This window comes from Canis lupus, chromosome 10 (assembly GCF_048164855.1).
Source record: "Canis lupus baileyi chromosome 10, mCanLup2.hap1, whole genome shotgun sequence".
Lineage (NCBI taxonomy): Eukaryota > Metazoa > Chordata > Mammalia > Carnivora > Canidae > Canis > Canis lupus.
Window position 1 is genome coordinate 66,778,209 of NC_132847.1, and position 19,695 is coordinate 66,797,903.

The 19,695-nt window shown below is 45.0% G+C and overlaps 1 protein-coding gene and 1 non-coding gene across 10 annotated transcripts in view; both read left to right on the forward strand.

The window, feature by feature from the left end:
- The window catches only part of PALM2AKAP2 (PALM2 and AKAP2 fusion), a 469,130-nt gene that overhangs the window by 213,592 nt on the left and 235,843 nt on the right, over positions 1-19,695 (forward strand). For all 9 annotated transcript variants that reach the window (XM_072842284.1, XM_072842286.1, XM_072842288.1 and 6 more), the window contains one exon: positions 5,746-5,876. In XM_072842284.1, coding sequence (XP_072698385.1) covers positions 5,746-5,876 — 131 coding nt within the window. The remainder of the gene's footprint in view (positions 1-5,745; positions 5,877-19,695) is intronic.
- On the forward strand, positions 11,153-11,259 carry LOC140642089 (U6 spliceosomal RNA). The gene has a single exon (XR_012038656.1). It is a non-coding gene; the product is annotated as a U6 spliceosomal RNA (small nuclear RNA).

Sequence of the window (19,695 nt, forward strand, 5' to 3'; positions counted from 1 at the left end):
CCCTGCCCCACATCTGGGCTATTACACTTGCCAGCCTCTCCCACCTGAAATTCCCTGCCTCGGATCTCAGATCTCAGCTTTTCCCACCTCAAATGTCTTCTGCGGGTCCCTGTTTGAAATACTGTCCTGCCTACCTCCTGCCATGGGTGTATCGCAGTCTGAAATGATCTTGCATCCTTGTTTATTGGGACAAAAGCTCAGTGATACTGGGGACTTGCCTGTCTTCCAGAGCAGTGTCCTCAGGGCCTGGCAGTGTGTCTGGAGCATAGGGAATGGATGGGGACACCACTGCTCCTGAGATGGGGATGCAGGAGGAGAGACAGGTTTGTGTGAGGATGATGAGCTTCTTGTCGGATCAGTGTTTGGCTAGCCAGTGGGAAAGCTTACGCATCTCCAGGCATTTGGATAGTCACAGGTTCTCATGCGGGGCTAGTCACATTGTGGTCCGTGGATCAGCAGCATCATTGACAGTGTCAATGTGGGAGCTTATTACCATTCAGATTCCTAGGCCCTATCAACATCTCTAGGGGTTCGGGTGGGAATCTGTGCTTTAGGAAGCTTTCCTGGTAAACCTTATGCCTACGGTCATGTGAAGGGCCTTGTTCTCCTTTTGTTTTCCAAAGCTGGACCGACCTTAGAGCAAGAGCCAGATGAACCTGAGGGTCTCCATCCTACTCTTCAGGAGCCCCTGCCATGGCTCTCTTTACCCACTGCCAGCTCTCTGCTCCTCCCTTGTCTTGACTCTTCAGAGTTGCATCCAATGGACAAATGTGAAGTTTGATATTTTGATAGTTAATACCTGTAAGCTATGATGCTTTTTTTTTTTTTTTTGCTATATGTTGTTTGCACATAAAAAATGAAAGGTTGGGCAGCCCGGCTGGCTCAGCAGTTTAGTGCCACCTTCAGCCCAGGACCCAATCCTGGAGACCAGGGATCGAGTCCCAGGTCGGGCTCTCTGCATGGAGCCTGCTTCTCCCTCTGCCTGTGTCCGTCTGTTTGTCTGTCTGTCTCTCTCTCTTTCTGTGTCTCTCATGGATAAATAAATAAAATCTTTAAAAAAAAAAAGGTTTTATTTTTAGTTTTCACTTCTGCTGTGCCTTGCCTGTCACTTGTTTCTGGAACACTCAGGCAGCCAATAAGGGCCAGAACAGTATAGGGAAACAGGTGCTTTTGATGGGCATGTGTGATCAGAATGAGCAAGTGCATTATATTACAAGGCCCTGACACAGCTGACCCTCAGAGACAACAGGAGGGGATCTGGGGTAGGGATTTGGTGGTAAATGTATTTGAATTGGCGTGTTGCCCTAGCAGAATTACTTTCAGCCAAGTGAAAAAAAAATCAACTTTCCTTTTCTGTTTTTGTGATGTACAAACGCTTTAGCGAATGTCTTGTTTTGTTAGTCTCTCTTCTTGGCTCCAGCTGTTGGGGATGTTTTGGCGACATCACTGCCTTATCCAGAGAAGAGACAGATCCAAGGGCACATGTACTTTCGGTGTTCATGGTCACCAGGCTGCTTTTGTCAGAAGTGCTGATGGATGGCTAGGGCTAAATCAGCCAGAAATGAGGGGCTAGACCCTTTCCTTGGTGGTAGGAAGCACAGTGGGAAGAAGAACTGAGACCACATTTCCAGGAGCAGCCACGGTGTCATGTTTCAAGAAGCCCCAGCTGCAGAGCATCCCTGCTGGGGCAGAGAAAGCTCGGTCTGTGCCATGGTGCCATGGCTGCCTTTCCAGAAGGGTCCACACACCAAGACCGAGGTAGCCAGTAGATCTGTCTCCCAAAATCCTAATAGGGTTTTTACCCTCTCTGGGTTGAACTAGGGGAGTATCAAACATTTCAGCTCAGGGAGCACTGTGGAAGTGTGACACACACCCTCTCCCGAGTAATTAGAGTGACAGAAAGTCAGGATTTTCCAGTTCACCCATTTATTCATCCATTCCCTGATACTGGGCTAGGTGCAGCAATGAAATCCAAAGGCGAATGAAGAACAGTCCCAGCCTTTGAGGAGCTGGGGGTGTTGAGGAGGAGAGACACAGAAAGAAAGAATTGGAGAACAGTGTGAAATACTCCAGAGCGTACTGGAGTATGTTCTCTGCTAGATGACACAGGGCAGAGAGCCTGTGGATCCTGCCACCGGGAGAGGGGAAGGCTTCCAGGTGACATTTTACCTGCACTTTCTCAGATGAAGGGAGGAAAGGCCAGGGGAACAGTTCCATTTCTCTGGAACTAAGTGTGGGTTCGGCACTTTTAGCCTATGAACTCATTCAGTTCTCAGGACAAGCCTGGACGGGGCTCTGTCGTCATGTCCATTTTACAGATGAGAAAAGTGAGGCATGGTGAGGTCCATGAGACTGTCTGAGGTCACACAGCTAGTAAGTGGAAGACTGATTCCAGAACTCAGGCTGTTAACCACAGCTTGACCCAGCCTCTCACTCTCTGTGAGCGTGATGTCTGCGGAATTTTGAGCGGAGAACAGTGGTTTCAGATTTTTTTCCTGGTAGCCCACTTAGGAAGAGAAACCAATTTAACTTTGCAGTGGAGAGAAGCATCTCTGGGACAGAGCTTTGGAGAATGTCGTAGTTTGCTAGGGCTGCTGTAACAAATACAGTGGCTTACACAACAGATATTGTGTTCTCATCATTCTGGAGGCTAGATGTCCGACATCAAGGTGGCAGTAGGGTTATCTTCTTCTGGTCCTCTCTCCTTGGATTGGAGATGGCTGTCTTCCTCTGGTGTCGTTACATGGTTTTCTTTCTGTGCATGTCTGTGTCCTGAGCTCCACTTCTTCTAAGGACACCAGTTATGCTGGGTTAGAGCCCATCCCAATAACTTCATTTAACCTTAAAAGACCCTATTTCCAAACACAGGCACATTTATGGGGTTAGGACTTCAGCATATGAATTGATGGGGGATGAGGGCCATAATTTAGCCCATAAGGAAGAGCAACCAATGTAAACAAATTGTACCATGAGCTTTTACACATGATTTTATATTATTAAACAATGCTCTAGAGATTTTTATTTTTTTTAAAGATTTTATTTATTCATGAGAGACACACACACACACAGAGAGAGAGAGAGAGAGAGAGAGAGAGAGAGAGAGGCAGGGACACAGGCAGAGGGAGAAGCAGGCTCCATGCAGGAAGCCCCATGTAGGACTCGATCCTGGATCTCCAGGATCAGGCCCTGGGTCCAAGGCAGGCACTAAACCGCTGAGCCATCCAGGGATCCCCTGCTCTAGAGATTTTTAAAATACTTTTTTTTTTACACTATCCATAGTGGTAGTTGTAAATACACTCACAGGCACCATGTTACCAATGATGTATAGCTGTTTAAGTCTATTGGGGTGAGGGTAGTTCCTGCCTACAATCACGTTAGCATAGAGTCAGGAATAACTTACAAATGAACAGACTCACATCTTTGATTAATGGAAAGCCACAGGTCAAGTGCTATAAATACGCTTCTCTATGCACTGGTAAGAGTAACCAGAGTAACCAAACAGACATCCACCAGTGAGTTATAATTAAAAACCAAGAATAACACCAGTGAGAACCATGGCTACCTGGACACCACCCTGATGTGTTGCTAACAAAAAGCCTGTTCAGAAGTGTAGGAATTCCAGCCATTGGGACTTGCTGCTGTACATCCAGCAGGGGCTTCATAGTCCTGTGTGGCCGCTGGATTTCTCTGTTGGGATGGTGAATCAGAACCGTTAATGAATTCTAACTTACTATAACTAAATGTAATTTTAGTAACTCATTTTATAGCTTCATAATAAGTAGCTCTTATTTCCTAATCTCAAGAAAAATGGTAGCCTCTCGAATTGTCTGTTGCTTATAAGAGCTACAGAAAGGAAACTGAAGTGAGTGTGAATTCTGTGTCCACAATGTCAGACAGATTCCACTCTCTCATTTCTGTAAATTGTGTTTAATTGCATAACCTGGCTCTTAGCCATTATAAAGGCTCCCTTTCCTTTGCCTTGCTCAGCCTGTCTGATGAGGTCAAACCAGATTCTGATCTAAGTGAGGCCGGCAGCCAGCAAACCCAGTGCTTACTCCATGCTTACTCTATGTTGACTGGCTTTATAGCCCTATGGGACCAGGCTGAAACTGGCCACATGCCCTGCTTCTGGCCGACTCGGTGATGCATCCTTATGTACTCCATTCCCATGACCCCCAACCTGCCCAGGGTATGCTCAGCTGTGATGCTCAGGGTCAGGCCTCTGCAAATATCCAATAGCCACCGTCTGCCATCTAGGGACTACGTAATGGAAATCCAAATTAAAAAAAAAAAAAAAAAATCCCCTCCCACGCCTTCCTTGCCTGGCTCTTTGTTTTAGAGAGTTTCAGCAGGCCTTCTTTCATGCTGTTTTGATTTCCCTTGTCAAAGCAGTAATCACTCCCTCCAAGCTATTGACCTGAAACTCAAAACCTCTTTATTTTGGGGTGCCTGGGTGACTCAGTCAGTTAAGCGTCCAACTCTTGATCTCAGCTCAGGTCTTGATCTTAGGGTCGAGAGTTCAAGCCCCATGTTGGGCTCCATGCCTAGTGTGGAGCCCACTAAAAAGGAAAAAAAAAACCCCACCTTTTTATTTCACTCCACAATATATTAGTACAGTGGCGCAAATGGGGTGCATGATTTTATTTTATTTTATTTTATTTTATTTTATTTTATTTTATTTTATTTTATTTTATTTTATTATTTTATTATTTTTTAAGATTTTATTTATTTATTTATTCATGAGAGACACAGAGAAAGAGAGAGAGAGAGAGAGGCAGAGACACAGGCAGAGGGAGAAGCAGGCTCCATGTAGGGAGCCCGACGTAGGACTCGATCCTGGGTCTCCAGGATTAGGCCCTGGGCTGAAGGCAGGCGCTAAACCACTGAGCCACCTGGGCTGCCTGATACATGATTTTACTACCATTTGGAGACCACTGCTGAGGATGGTTGGGAATTATTAAAAAGCTTCTAAGAAGCATAACATAATTTTTATAAAGCATTTTAAGATAGACTCGATAGTGCGTGATCTTAAGGAATTATATAATGGAATTGTACTTGCACAGCAAAATGCCCTCTATGTTTTATTTTATTTTAATTTAATTTAATTTAATTTAATTTTATTTTATTTTATTTTATTTTATTTTATTTATTTATTTATTTTTTGCCCTCTATGTTTTAGAGATTCATACTGAAATAGTTATGGGTGAAATGTCATGATGTTTGTTATTTCTTAAAAATACTTTTTAAAGATTTTATTTATTTATTTATTAGAGACACACACACAGAGGGAGGCAGAAACACAGGCAGAGGGAGAAGCAGGCTCCATGCAGGGAGCCCGATGTGGAACTCGATCCCGGGTCTCCAGGATCACACCCCGGGCTGAAGGCAGGCGCTAAACCGCTGAGCCACCCGGGCTGCCCATGTTTGTTATTTCTTTTAAAATGCGCTGGTGAAAAAATATGGGAAAATGTGGCAGACTGTATCATTGTGAAGCTAGATGGCCTACACTGGCATTCATTATATTGCTTCTTCTGTTGTCCTGTATGTATTCAACAGCTTTTTATAGTAGAAAATGCAGAAATAAACCCCTCTGGTGGCTCTCTAGGAGCTGGGCCCGAGGGAAGTCAGGAGCCAAGTTAGTGAGGAGGCGAAGGTAACAATCCAGGTGGACACTGATGAGGGGCGGAGCTCATGCTGTGGACTGAAGGGTATCATCTAGTATGTTCTCTTCCCTCATTCCCACAGTCCAAAGTGCTCCGGGAAAAATGGCTGCTGCAGGGTATCCCGGCTGGAACTGCCGAAGAGGAGGAAGCCAGGAGGCGGCAGTCTGAGGAGGATGAGTTCAGAGTCAAACAACTGGAAGATAACATTCAGAGGTAGGTGGTTCCCAGCGCCCCCCACCCTGACCCCCATCCCCTGCTGGGGTCTTACAGTGCAAGTGACCACTGCTGTCCTCTAGGGGACCCTTCTCGGTGCTGACCCCTTTGCCCAGAGCTTGGGATTTGTCTTCCTAAACAGAGTATGTTGATATCCTTTATAGACTTTTCCAGAGAACCCCGAGTTATTACTCTGAGTACGAATTATTGTACTGGACTGACCTTCGGTAGAGTGATGTTCTCCTGGAGCAGGGAGCTGTTGGAAGCAGCTTGCCCCTTCGCTGAACGCCCACCTTTTGAGTTCTTCCACCAGCGTTTGTCTTTCTCCTCCTACCAGTCAGGCTGTTGGCTGTCCTTGCTGCTACAGTGGGTCTGTTGCCTCCATTTGATCAAATCTGAAGTGGGGAAACTGTAGCCGGGGGTCTTAGAATCATAGAAGGGCTGAATGAGGAGGGCACCACCGTGAGTTATGTGCCTGCGCTCTAGAAACTTGCTTTGTAGTGTCTGTTTGGCCGGCTCAGAGGGTGAGTTGGGTTCCTTTATGGTTTTCCCCCAGGTTCTGAACGTTTCCATCTGGGAGACAAGTGACCTGCCCGTGGCCAGGTCATTTAGGAGCAAAAATATAGGTTTGCACTTGCAAACTGTCATCGTCCCAGGTCCCAAGTCCCAGGACACCTAGCCAGAGATCTGGGATGAGGGTGGAAGGTGGTGATCAGAGATGCCTTAGAACCAAATCTCCTGCTCCGCCCCATTCCACCAAACCCTGTCTCAAATGTCAGCCTCATGAGCCTCATCTCTTTCTCCTGAGGTGCGAGCTCTTTTAGAATATAAAGGGTAAGAGCTACCTCACTACCAGCCTTCAGACCCAGGCGTGAATGAGGACTGTGTGAGTCCCTGGGGACTCCAGTAGTGTCACCAGAGAGAAAAACGAATTGGCCGTGAGCCCTGAAGGCCTGAGTCCCTATTTGCTTAGACCCTAATGTCCCTTAAAGAGTTCTCAAGAGCAGCTTAGCTAAGTTTTGCTTGTGGGGGAAACTAGCTAAGAAAAAGTTTGTATGTGATGTGCATCTGTGCATCTGTGCATAGACATACACATATACATGTATGTGAATATACACATACATGTGTATATGCACACACACACTTTTTTTTTAGCACGCAGTGGGTAAAAGCTAAACTATTACCAGCCCCTTTGGATAGATAGATCTCTATATATCATTAGAAGAAGAAAATCTTAGTCCTGGAAATAATAGCATCAAGCTCGTGAGGACAAGAACTTCTAGAAAGTGGGAAAGGTCTTCCCATCAGAAGCCCAGAAGGTAGAAAGGGAAGGGGTCAGGATGAAGTCATGAGTCCTGAGCCTCTAGATTCCTCTCCTCCCAAGTGGCTCAGCTGACCGCGTCTTAGACAAGATGAGGGGGCCAAGGATTATTGAAAATGTTGACCGTAAGTGGAGGAGGAAAAGGCCACTGGGAGAAGTGGTTTCATAGGAAGTCTCCAAGGGGGCAAGTCCCTGGTGCTTTTGGCTGTAGTGACGGTTGATATCATACAGCAGCATCACTTTGTCTTTACTCTTGTTAAAAGGTCCATCATTTTCTGGTCTCTTTCTTACTAGTTTTACATGATCATGACAGACAGATCTGGTGCAAAGCAGAAAGCTCCACAACTATTTGTTGGATGAAAAATTGGGGAGGGGTATACCACATATCAGGGGAGCTCTGCCGGGCAGAGGAAGCCTGGAAGATTATTCTCCAGGCTAACCTGGCAAAAATCCTAGGAGCCAAGTGGCTTGAGCACAGTGTTCACTACTTTGGATGGGAAGGGAGGCAGTGTATAGATGGGCAGGAAATGTTGTTTCAAGTCATTTTTTCAAACCCTGAATATTTTTTCTCACTGAGCCTCACACGTTCATTCATTTCATCCCATGGGTGTTATAGGTGGAAGACAGCAAGGATTTAGAAAATAGGATCAAATTAGTTCTCTGACCTCTTCTATTCTCCTTCTTCTTTTTTAAAATGACATTAGAAAACATTATCTTTCCACCAAATGGGCAGTTTTGCTTTGGCTTGTGTACACGTTTACCATTACTCTGGCCTCACGGTGGTAACCCTTACCTGTGGGATGAACCATCACATGGAGAGGCAATCTTAAATCATGGACAGTTTTGACTACATTGACCATGGGAATGAGGTAGAAGAGTTAGGGCTACTTTATTGTTCATGTGGGCGTCACCATATTCAGAAAAATAAGGAAAATCTCTTTTTATCTTTTGAGTCAACAGAATAAAGAGGTCACTGATGTATGCAGGCCAACCTCTTGGATCCCACTAAAGAGACAGATAGCCAAGCCAGGAGGAAAGAAATCCTAGCAGCTTAAAAGGGTACGGATGCGGGTGATTGGGTCTAGATTCGGAGGGCGTTTCCTTCTGCCACAATCATGGTCCTGCTGGACATTGGCCATTTGCTGGGGGATGAACTATGTTCCCTGGAGCTGCTTTTCTGTAGGAGCAGGGCTGCTGGTGGGCATCATTTCCTCCCCAGGGCCCCCAGAGGGAGAGGTTTCTTCCTATCCCAGAATTCAGTTTCTACTTCTCCTCATTTTACTCACAGCTCCTCTGCTGGACCGGTTAGCATCTTTAGGTTCCAGTGCCAAGGGAAGAAGGGAGCTGCCCTTCCTCTTCCCTTAAAGGACTCTGAGCCACCTAAGCCGCTTTCCTTAGGCATGGTTTGGTTCTCTCTCACAGTCCTACAGCTTGAACACGCCCTACAGGCTCCTTGGAAGCACGGGCCTCCTGCAGTCTTACAAGCTATGTGGACGGGCCTTCCCGGCTCTGCTCACTTTAGCTGAGCTCAGCCAAGTGACTCCAAGGCATAGATAGGTTGGACGAGTCTGAGCTTCCTTCCCCCTGCACTAATGAGCTAACCATGACTGTTTCCTTTTATGGCCATGGCAGGGGAGCAAGAAGACTGAGCAGAGACAGAACTGCCCAGAAGGCATTGGCCATAGCAAGCCAGCCCCCCCCCTCCAAACCAAGGCGGGGAGACAGACAGTCAAGCTTTATTTGAGGGAACCTTGGAATTGTGTGGCAAAGGGCACAGATTCAGGGAAGGGTAAGAATGGGTCTAATAATTCACACTTCCAGAAGTGTGAAATTCCATTGAAAACTGCAAGCAGTCTACGGCCATACCACCCTGAACGCGCCCGATCTCGTCTGATCTCGGAAGCTAAGCAGGGTCGGGCCTGGTTAGTACTTGGATGGGAAAACTGCAAGCAATAGAGAAAGTCTAGAAAAACGAATTCACGAGGAGGAAGATGACCTAACACAACTTGGGGTTTCAGGAGGACAGAGAGAAGAGAATGAGAGGAAACTGGAGTGACTTTGAGATCAAAATCAGAATCTGATCTTCCTGTGGTTAGGAATCCCGGAAATTGGCTACAGATCAAATGCAGAAGAACCACAAAATAAAGGAATTCTAAAAGGTGACTTGCTTTGTTTGAAGCAGAATATCAATCTTTAGATCTTTAGATTTGGGTCCACTAATCTAAGTCACTCCTGTGCAGTAAATTAGATTCCCCTAAAGAGAGATGCATGGGGCGCACGGGTGGCTCAGTTGCTGAAGCATCCGTCTCTTGATTTCAGCCCGGGTCATGATCACAGGGTCCTGAGATCGAGCCCTGTGTCGGGCTCTGCACATAGTGTGGATCCTGCTTAAGATCCTCTCTCCCTCTCCTTCTGTCCCACCCCTCCCTCCTCTCTCTCTCTCTCTCTCTCTAAAAAAAATCTAAAAAATAAAAAAGAAGAGAGAGCAATGCAAACTGTTTTCAAACCATAAAGTATATGAGTACAGTTGTGCCCTGAAGGTATTACAGCCCTTGCTGGTGAACCAAGAGTAGCTTGAAAAACCTGCAGGAACAGTAGAGAATAGAAATCAAAAAGCAGGGAGGATGCATACAAGGAAAGATTAAGGGAAATCTGTGTCATTTCTTTTCTTTTCTTTTTTTTTTTCTGTGTCATTTCATTTGGAAAAAGAAAAGGTATTAGCAGCCTAACTCGGAACTTCAGTGTCTGTAGGATTTAGGCCATGTCTTAATTCTTTGTGTCTGGGCCATTCTGAATATAATAAAGACTTCACATAAAGCATGAGACTTTGCACTTAAACATGTTTCTTTCCCTAGATATCTTCGGGAAGAAAGAACATAAGCATCTTTCCATTTCTGAGTCTAAAATTCTTTAATAGTGCCAGTAGTCCTACAGTAAGTTCCAGGTTTACAGACATGTTGTTGTTGTTGTTGTTTTTTAACCAAAGTGTTATTTGTAAATTGGTTGGTTGTTTGGAACTAAGAATGTTGTCTCTCTTCCAAGACTGTTATATGTGGTGCTTGGATTTTGAGGGCAGCCCATAAAGAGGGAGGGAAGAGGACAGAGGGAGGGAGGAAGGGAGAGAGGAATGAATGAACTAGACTATTAAGTGCTGGGCATTAGAATCACTGGGGAAGCTTAAAATATATATATATATATATATATATATATATATATATATATATATATATATTTATTCCCAGGACTTATTCCAGGAAATTTGGATTCAGTGACCCAGGTGAGAAGCCCTGGAATTTATGGTTTTTTTAAAGAGTGCTCCAGATAATCTGTGCAAATCACAGTCAGGTTCAAAAAAGATTGCTGTAAATGGGAAAAAGAATAGCCCACAAATAGAAAGTAATTAAGAGCACTATAGCACTGCAGTGATTCTATCTGGAAGAAAAGAGGGAAAGGACTGGTCACTGCAGTGGAAAAACAGATGGTCGTTCTTTTGTACAACTTTTCCCTGGGCAGTGTCAGGAGAGCCCAGCCTATTGATTATATTCTTGGCTCTCTAGAAACCAAAAGTAAAAGGGGCTAAATATGGTCAGAATTGTTGAAAGCAAAATCTGTACAAAGATTTCCTTCTTTTAAAAAAAAAATTTCAAATGTCGCAGCTTCTTTCTGTTTATTTCCTATTGGAGTGCTGTACTGAGAAAGCTCAAAGGATTTTTTTTCTGGCTTGGGCCCATTGTCAACCGCTGTCAATGTTGTCACTGTGTGCAGTGGGTCGCAGGGACCACGTGTGGGCCTCGCATTTATACTCTTGGAGACTTCTGGCAATAAGGCCCACCCTAGCCTTGTGTATTTCACATCTGCTCCAGTCAACAAGTCTTGCTGCTTGCCCTCTGATTTTCCCACTTAATGATTCTCTAATTTCATCAGATTTTATTCACATGTTGGAAACAGCACTCTAGTGCTCGCTTCGGCAGCACATATGCTAGAAGTGGAATGATACAGAGAAGATTAGCATGGCCCCTGCACAAGGATGACACACAAATTCATCATGCTCTGAAATATAGAGTTCTTAGCTTTCTTTGCTTAGTGAGAAATTTGCTCCCCCGCCCCCCCCTTGGGATTACCCCAGTGAAGTTGAGAAACTTCAGGGAGTAGTAGATTATCTAGCTCTGCTGTTATCTTGCTGTGTGACTCTGAGCAAGGCTCTCACTCTCTCTGGTCTCAGTTTCCTCATCTTTTCAGAGTCTTGATCTTCCAGCTCTGGTATTCTGAGAGTCTCTCTATTTATTTATTTATTTATTTATTTATTTATTTATTTATTTATTTATTTATTTATTTATTTATTTATTAATTATAGTCACGGGGGGGGGGGGCAGAGACACAGGCAGAGGGAGAAGCAGGCTCCAGGCACCAGGAGCCCGACGTGGGATTCGATCCCAGGTCTCCAGGATCACGCCCTGGGCCAAAGGCAGGCGCTAAACCGCTGCACCACCCAGGGATCCCCTGAGAGTCTCTAATTTAGGAGGTTGACTAGAGATGCCTTTTCTGAGCAAATATACCTGTGCAGAGAAATGCTCCTGCTGTAGAAGGAAGTGCTTTTAGAGACAGGCCAGAACTAGGGAAAGAGGTGAAGTTCTCAGGAGACCAAAGCCCCATGTGTGAATCACTGACTCATCCCGGCAATGACTAAATTCATCTGATCAGCTGTCAGTGCTAAAATATGTCCCATAAAATATTGATTGAAAAAATATCAAAGTCCCAGCTGCCAACCTAGGGAGGGGCTTTACAACTTTTTAAAAAGAAACTTCAAGATGCAAGTGGACCAGCTCATTTCTGCTTCTGAATTAAGATTCTTGGAGCGCTTCTGTTGGCCTCTGATGGATACTAGAATTCACTTAGTTTTCCACATTCTTAAGAGGCTCAAAGCAGAAGACTGGAGGCATTAGGCAGAAGCATGTGTGTGTTATATGGTGGGATTTTGGCAACCGACGAGATGACAGCCATCCACAAATAACTGTTCTAGAAAAGGCAACCACAGAAATGTTCATTGGAATCACAAAGGACACTTGCTTGGGATTCATTGCTATTTTTGACTTCATGAAGCACTGTTCTTCCACAGCCGGGTACAGAGCACTCACATGGGTAGTCCACATCTGTGCACTCCCACCCTCCACAGCCACATCTGGCAATCCAGCCCTGTCCTCCTTCCCATTCTTTGTTTCACCATAACGAAACTACGTTATACTATAAACAATGTAGTGGGATCCCTGGGTGGCTTAGCGGTTTAGCGCCTGCCTTTGGCCCAGGGCGTGATCCTGGGGTCCTGGGATCAAGTCCCACATCAGGCTCCCTGCATAGAGCCTGCTTCTCCCTCTGTCTGTATCTCTGCCTCTCTCTCTCTCTCTCTCTCTCTCTCTCATGAATAAATAAATAAAATTAAAAAAAAAACAACATGTAGTGATATAGTGGCATCGCCATTCATCTAATACTCATTGGTCTCTTACTCTCTTCTGGGAGTCCCTAGCTTTTTGGCCTCCACTTAATTCATTGATTTTCTTGTTTTTATCCTCATAATACTCCCATGAAGTAGTGGTGATGACCATGATGCCCATAACACAGGTGGGAGAACTGAGGCTTAGAAGATAAAGTAACTTGTTGCCCCAAACGACCCCATTAGTAAGTCGAAAAGTGAGGGGCACCTGGCTGGCTCAGTCGGTAGATAGAGCATGTGACTCTTGATCTCAGGGTCATGAGTTCAAGCCCCACATTGGGTATACAGCTTACTTTAAAAACAACAACAAGAGTGAAAAACGAGTATTTAAGCTGGGATCTGTCTAACTCCAAAGCACGTTCTCAAAAATCTGAACAAAAGTTAAGTTCAAAGTTTTTGAGACAGGTGAGATTCAGTAAAATCACAGTAAATGAGTTCACCTCCTGATATAGGCAGATGCTCCTTCCTCCTCAGACCCCAGAGTCTCCTCAGGAAGCAGGTAGCCAACATGCTGGGACCCCAGAGCGGTTGGGCTGGGATCCATGGAGAGTGGTCATGTGGTTCCAGAGGCCGCCCCTTCAGGTTCTCTCCAGAAGTACAGGCTCCATTTTAGCGGTTCCTTTGTCTCTTTCTTTCTTTTTTTTTTTTTTAATTTTCTTTTTATTTTTTTTATTGGAGTTCAATTTGCCAACATATAGCATAACACCCAGTGCTCATCCCGCCGAGTGCCCCCCTCAGTGCCCAGTCACCCCAATCCCCCGCCCACCTCCCCTTCCACTACCCCTTGTTCATTTCCCAGAGTTAGGTGTCTCTCATTTTTTGTCACCTTCACTGATATTTTCCCTCATTGTCTCTTTCTGAAGCCCTTTGCTCCTGCGTGCACTCTCTCGGCTCTATAGAGCCTGAGTCTCTGCTCCAAACAGTGTGTAATTATGTAGAAGGCTCCCAGCAGGAGCCTAAAGTCAGGTCAGGAACCTGGACCTTAGAGTCTGACTTGTATTTGCAAGTTGTTTGATCTTAGACATGATATAACTGTCTGCCCTTGACACCTGTCCCCTGGCAATAGCAATGCCCATCTGGAAGAGTTGTCGTCGTGTGTACAGATCATGTGCTTTTGTGAACTGCCAAGTACAGTAGGTTGTCAGTAAGTAAGAGTAGTGCTTCTGTGGTTCTTCCCTCCTCTATCCTTCTGGAACAGGGTTTCTCAATAGCAATGCTATTGACATTTGGGCTGTCCCATGTAGGAACAGAATCCCTGGCCTCTACCGAGAGATGCTAGCAGCACCCTTCCACCCCCAACACGACAATTAAAAATCTCTCCAAGCATTGCTAAATGTCCTCCAGCTGACAACCACTATGCTAAAGCCTGGGATTACAGGTGTTGATACTGAGATAAAATCACTCCATCAAGTAGCTTCAGAACACTGAGGCCTGGGATCCCTGGGTGGCTCAGCAGTTTAGTGCCTGTCTTCGGCCCGGGGCATGATCCTGGAGTCCTGGGATCAAGTCCCACATCAGGCTCCCTGTTGTGGAGCCTGCTTCTCCCTCTGCCTGTATCTCTACCTCTCTCTGTGTCTCTCATGAATAAATAAATCAATCTTAATTAAAGAAGAACACAGAACCCTAAAAAGACTTATGTGGCAAAAAGACAAGAGAGACATGCCAGCATAGATATGGGGAAAAGGGAACGTATGAGCACTATTGGTGGGATTGTAAATCGGTAGAAAGTGGTACGGAGGTTCCTTAGAAAATTAAAAACAGAACCAAATGGTCCGTAATTCCACCTCTGGGAATATATCCAAAGGAAATGAAAACATTAACTCAAAAGGTATCTGCACCGGAGTGCTGGGTGGCTTATTCGGTTAAGTGTCCAACTCCTGATTTTGGCTCAAGTCATGATCTTGGGGCTGTGAGATTGAGCCCCAAGTTGGGCTCCATGCTGGGCGTGCAGGCTACTTAAGATTCTCTTCCTCTCCCTCTGCTCCTATCCCCCCCACTTTATGCACATATGCACGTGCACACACGCACTCTCTCTCTCCCCCCTTCTTAAAAAAAGATATCTGCATCCCTGTGTTATAAATAGCAGCACTACTTATACTAGCCAAGACATGGAAATAACCTAAGCGTCCATCAGTGGATGAATGGATAAAGAAGATGTGATATACATACATGGAATATTCTTCAGCCATAAAAAATGTAGAAATCTTACCACTGGGGACAACATAGACCTTGTGAAGACATTATGCTAAGTGAAATAAGTCAGAGAAAGACAAATACTGTATGCTCTCACTTATATGTGGAATCTTAAAGAAACAACCAACCAACCAAACAAACAGATAAAACAAAAGCCCAGATAAACAGATGAAACAAAAAACTCATCGGAAAAGAGATTGGGCTTGTGGTTACCAGAGGTGGAGGGTGAGGAGGAAGGGGACAGTGGAAGGTGGCCAAAAGGCAAAATTTGTGATTGTAACTAAATAACTATTAAATAACTAAATGACTACACATAGTGCACAACACGATGCCTGTAGCATCCTGCCGTGGGATATATAGGGAAGTTGTTAGCAGAGTAGATCCTGAGAGTTCTCATCAAGAGGAGAAGTATTTTTCCTTTTTTCTTCTGTCTTTTCTTTTTATTGTATGAGAAGGCGGATGTTAGCTGAACCTATTATAGTGATCATTTCACAATATATGTAAATCAAACCATCCTGCTGTACACTTGAAGCCCATACGGTGACATATGTCAATAATTTCTCAATAAAACTGGGGGAAAAGATTTATGAAGATGACATTAATGATTTTCAGTGCAGAATGACATAAGTGTTTCAAGTGCTTGTCGTGTAAGGCTTCTCTCAAGCACTGAACCGTGGAAGTCAGTTCTGAGTTAAAAAGACATGATTGCTTTTTTTAAAAATATTTCTTTTTGCATCCAATGCTGCACTGATTTTGCAAAGGCGGTGATTTTTATGACAGCTCATAAAACCATAGAATCTTAGAGTGTACCTAACTGAGGTGTAATCTGGATCCACTGCTGTCTGACACTTGAATTTGCAATGAACCCAGTGAGTGGGAATCAATACATAGTGTCTCCCTGGGGCTGAAAGTGACAGGGAACTCACTTCCTCACAAAGTAACACCCACGTCCACATGGGGACAACTTCCCCTATTACAAAGGATCCTCCTTTGGGGTGAAAGTTATGTTCCCTGCAATTTCCATGGGTTCTCTGGTCCTTGCTCTCTGGGACCATATAGAAAAGTCCCTCTTCACAGACTGAAATATGAATGCTTATGATCTGTGGTCAGCTCTGGAAGCTGGGACAGGTCAGGGAGGACACACTCTCCTGGTGCATTCAGCACGTCCCCATCGCCCGCGTGTGTCTTAGTGGCAGTGGTGGGAGCGCCTACTTCCAAGAGCCTACTGTGAGATCCCAAGCCATCTTGCCTTATTTGGGTTTTGTGGGCTCCATTGTAATTGCCTCATTATTGGTCAGGTAAGCCGTGTTTAAAGTATCCATAATTACAAAAATAATGGGAGATTTTTTCCTCATACACTGAGATCACATAGGAGCCACATTTGGGAAATGCTTGCATTTTCCAGCCCCTAGAACAGTTGCTGTAGTTGAAGAAATTGTGCAAAGTCAACTTTCTTGGCAACCGGCCCCAGGCTTTTTGGCCTACGAATGCCCTGCCTCAGGTCTCCCCTCTACCAAAAGTATCCCCTCTGAAAATAGCATTTTTCTGCCCTCTTGCTGGTAAGATGGTCACTTGTAACTGCTCTATATTCTTGGTGGAACAAAGACATCAAGTGTCCTGTTGATATTTTTCTCCACGGTTTTCACTATTGTGCATTGTGAAGGCAGTGGATGGTCCTTTGGATCCTTTTCAGCGAGGACAGTCTATGATCTTACAACACAGAGTCCTGCAGTGGAGTCTGGTGGCTGTGGTCTGGTGGCCATGGGGAGGCAGGCAGGCTCTGACCTGGGCAGGAAGCAGGCATATGTGGGCAGGCTGGTTTGACACTGCATCGCCAGGGGCCTGGAGCAAGCCAATCTCCTAAGCATGCCTCTTTCATGTTTCCCCCTCTTTTCACTGCTGAGGCCCCAGAGAAGAGTTTGGAGGGACCTGCAGCCACTGGAGACTTGTCACAGCAAGTCCTGCCCCCACCAGCCATGCTAGTTTCTCCTTCCCTCACCTCCAAGCTGGAGCTCCCACTGCAGCAGATGGGAGATAAGTGCACAGACCCACTCCCGTTCTAGGATTCCAGTTCCCTAGCAAGCTCATGCCAGGACATTAGAGGAAACATCCCCCTTCTTTCTCCCACCCTGAAAGCGACTTCTGCCATCAAGGATTCTTTGACTTTCTTACCCAGGATGTACACAGCAGCTGTCGGAGGGTCAGGCCAGGGGAGAGGGAAGGGGTACAGTAATAGGTGAGATAGGTTGGGGCACAGCTATTATGAGGGATTTGCCTACATCCTCATTCCTGTCCCCTTTTTGAGAAACTATTTTTAGTCCATCTGGGGCACATGTGCAGTTATATTTGCAAAATGAATAATTCAGGTTTATTGCGCTCATGGATTCTTTTTTTTTTTTTTTTTACTGAAATATAGTTGACACACATGTTACTTTGGTTTCAGGGGTGCAACATAGTGATTCAACTTCTCTATACCTTACGATCTGCTCACCTCATGTGTAGCTACCATCTGTCACCACGCAGTCCTATGACAGTACCATGGACTATGTTCCCTGTGCTGTGCCTTTTATTTTCATGACTTAGTCTTTCCAATACTGGATCCAAGCCTGTGTCTCCTATACTCCTTCACCCATTTGTCCCATCTCCCCACCCAACCCCTCTCTGGCAAGTGTCAGTTTGGTTTCTGTATTTATGGGTCCGCTTCTGCTCTTTGTTTATTTGTCCTCTTGGATTCGAAGTAAGGAATTTGAGCAGAGAACAGTAGGGATGACTTGTCTCTGCTCCACAATGTGTGGGGCCCCAGCTGGGATGGCGCAACTGGCTGGGGGACTTGAAGAGCTGCATGCTGAAATCACCTGGACACTTCTTCACTTGCATGTCCAGGGCCTGAGCTAGAGTGACTCAACGTCTGGGACTAATGTCCAAGGCCCCTCCACAGGCTTGGCCTCCTCAGTACACAGCAGCTGGATTCTGACAAGGGGGCACCCCAGGGGAGAGTGTCTGGAGCACAAGCATCGCAAGGGACCCAGCTGGAAGCTGCAAGACTTCTGTCTTGGCCCCTCGGAAGTCTCATAGCATCGCCTCGTTGTATCTTATTAGTTTCACCTGAGCCACCAAAGTCAGCTCAGACTCAAGGAGAGGGAAATTACCCTATTTTCTTTTATTTTTTTAAAGAGAGCATCATTCAACTAACATCTTTCATGAAGCTAGAAGACTTTATTTTTTAATATTTTTATTTAAATTCAATTTAGTAAACATATAGTGTATTATTAGTTTCAGGGGTAGAATTTAGTGATTTATCATTTGCATATCACACCCAGTGCTCATTACATCAAGTGCCCATCACCCAATTATCCCTGCCCCCCACCTCCCCTCCAGCAACCCTCAGTTTGTTTCTAGAGTTCAGCATCTCTTATGATTGGCCCCTCTCTCTATTTTCATCTTATTTTATTTTTCCTTGCTTCCCCTGTGTTCATCTGTTTTATTTCTTAAATTCCACATAAGAGTGAAATCATATGGCATTTGTCTCTCCTGGCTGACATATTTCACTTAGCATAATACCCACTAGTTCCATCCACGTTGTTGCAAATAGCAACATTTCATTAGACTCTACTTCTTGATGGCAGTGGGCCACCACTTGGAAAGACCACTGGGTAGATTCCAGCCTGCTTTGCTTCAACTCCCTCCTTGGGCAGAAACAAGCTATACAAACATGTGCAGTGGCCCTGCCTCTTTTTGGCCTCCATATACCTCCTTCTTGTTGGTCATCATGATATTTCCAGTCTCCTCTATTCTTACATGATCGTGGGTAAGTCTGGACGAGATGGACATGAAACTTTTTATAGGTAGCTGGGGAACACAGAATTATACATGGGAACCATCAATCAATCGTATAATGGTGGGAAAGGTCTAGTCATGGAAGTTCTAGAGGAGTATATAAGGGGAGGGGTAGCTCACACTCAGAATAGGAAGTGCAGGTAAGACTTCCCGGAGAAGGTTTGAGAAGAGATGCTTTTCAGCTGTTAGATAAGTGTTTTTCCATTCCATTCCATTCCATTCCATTCCATTCCATTCCATTCCATTCCATTCCATTCCATTCCGTTGGTTCTTAGCTAGGATGTAAATTCTATGAGAACAAGGACTTAATTGGTTACCCTTGTATTAGTTTTCTGAGGCTGCTATAACAAGTTGCCGCAAACTCAGTGGCTTAAGACAACAGAAACTTATTTGCTCATAGTTCTAAAGGCCAGAAGTCCAAAAATCAAGGTGTTTGCAGGACTATTCTCTGTCCAAAAGTCCTAGGGGAGGATCCTTTCTTGCTTCTTCCAGCTTCTGGAGGCTCTTGGTGAGCCTTGGCTTGTGGCTGCCTCCCTCCGGTCCCTGCCTCTGCTTCATACAATCTTTGCTTCTCCCTATGTTTTCTCCTCTTCCGTCTCTTATAAGGACATTTGTCATTGGAATTAGGGTCCATCCAGATTATATCAGATGAGGTCATCTCAAAAATCTTTCAATTAATTGCATACACAGTGACCCTTTTGTTTTCAAATAAGGTCACATTCATAGGTCCCAGGGGTTAGGGTGGATAGACATATCCTCTGGGGGCCGCCATTCAACACACTACATCCTCTGCATGTATCCCAAATGCCTAGAATACTGCACAATGCCTAGTGGGTTGCTCAATAAGTATTTTTCAAGTCAAATGATCTGCATCAGCCTTAGATCATCCATAAGATTGTCATGAGATTCAAAACCAACATTTGCATGTAGAGACAGTATCAGCATTACACTTGCTGGGTTCAAGTCCAGGGACTCCACTT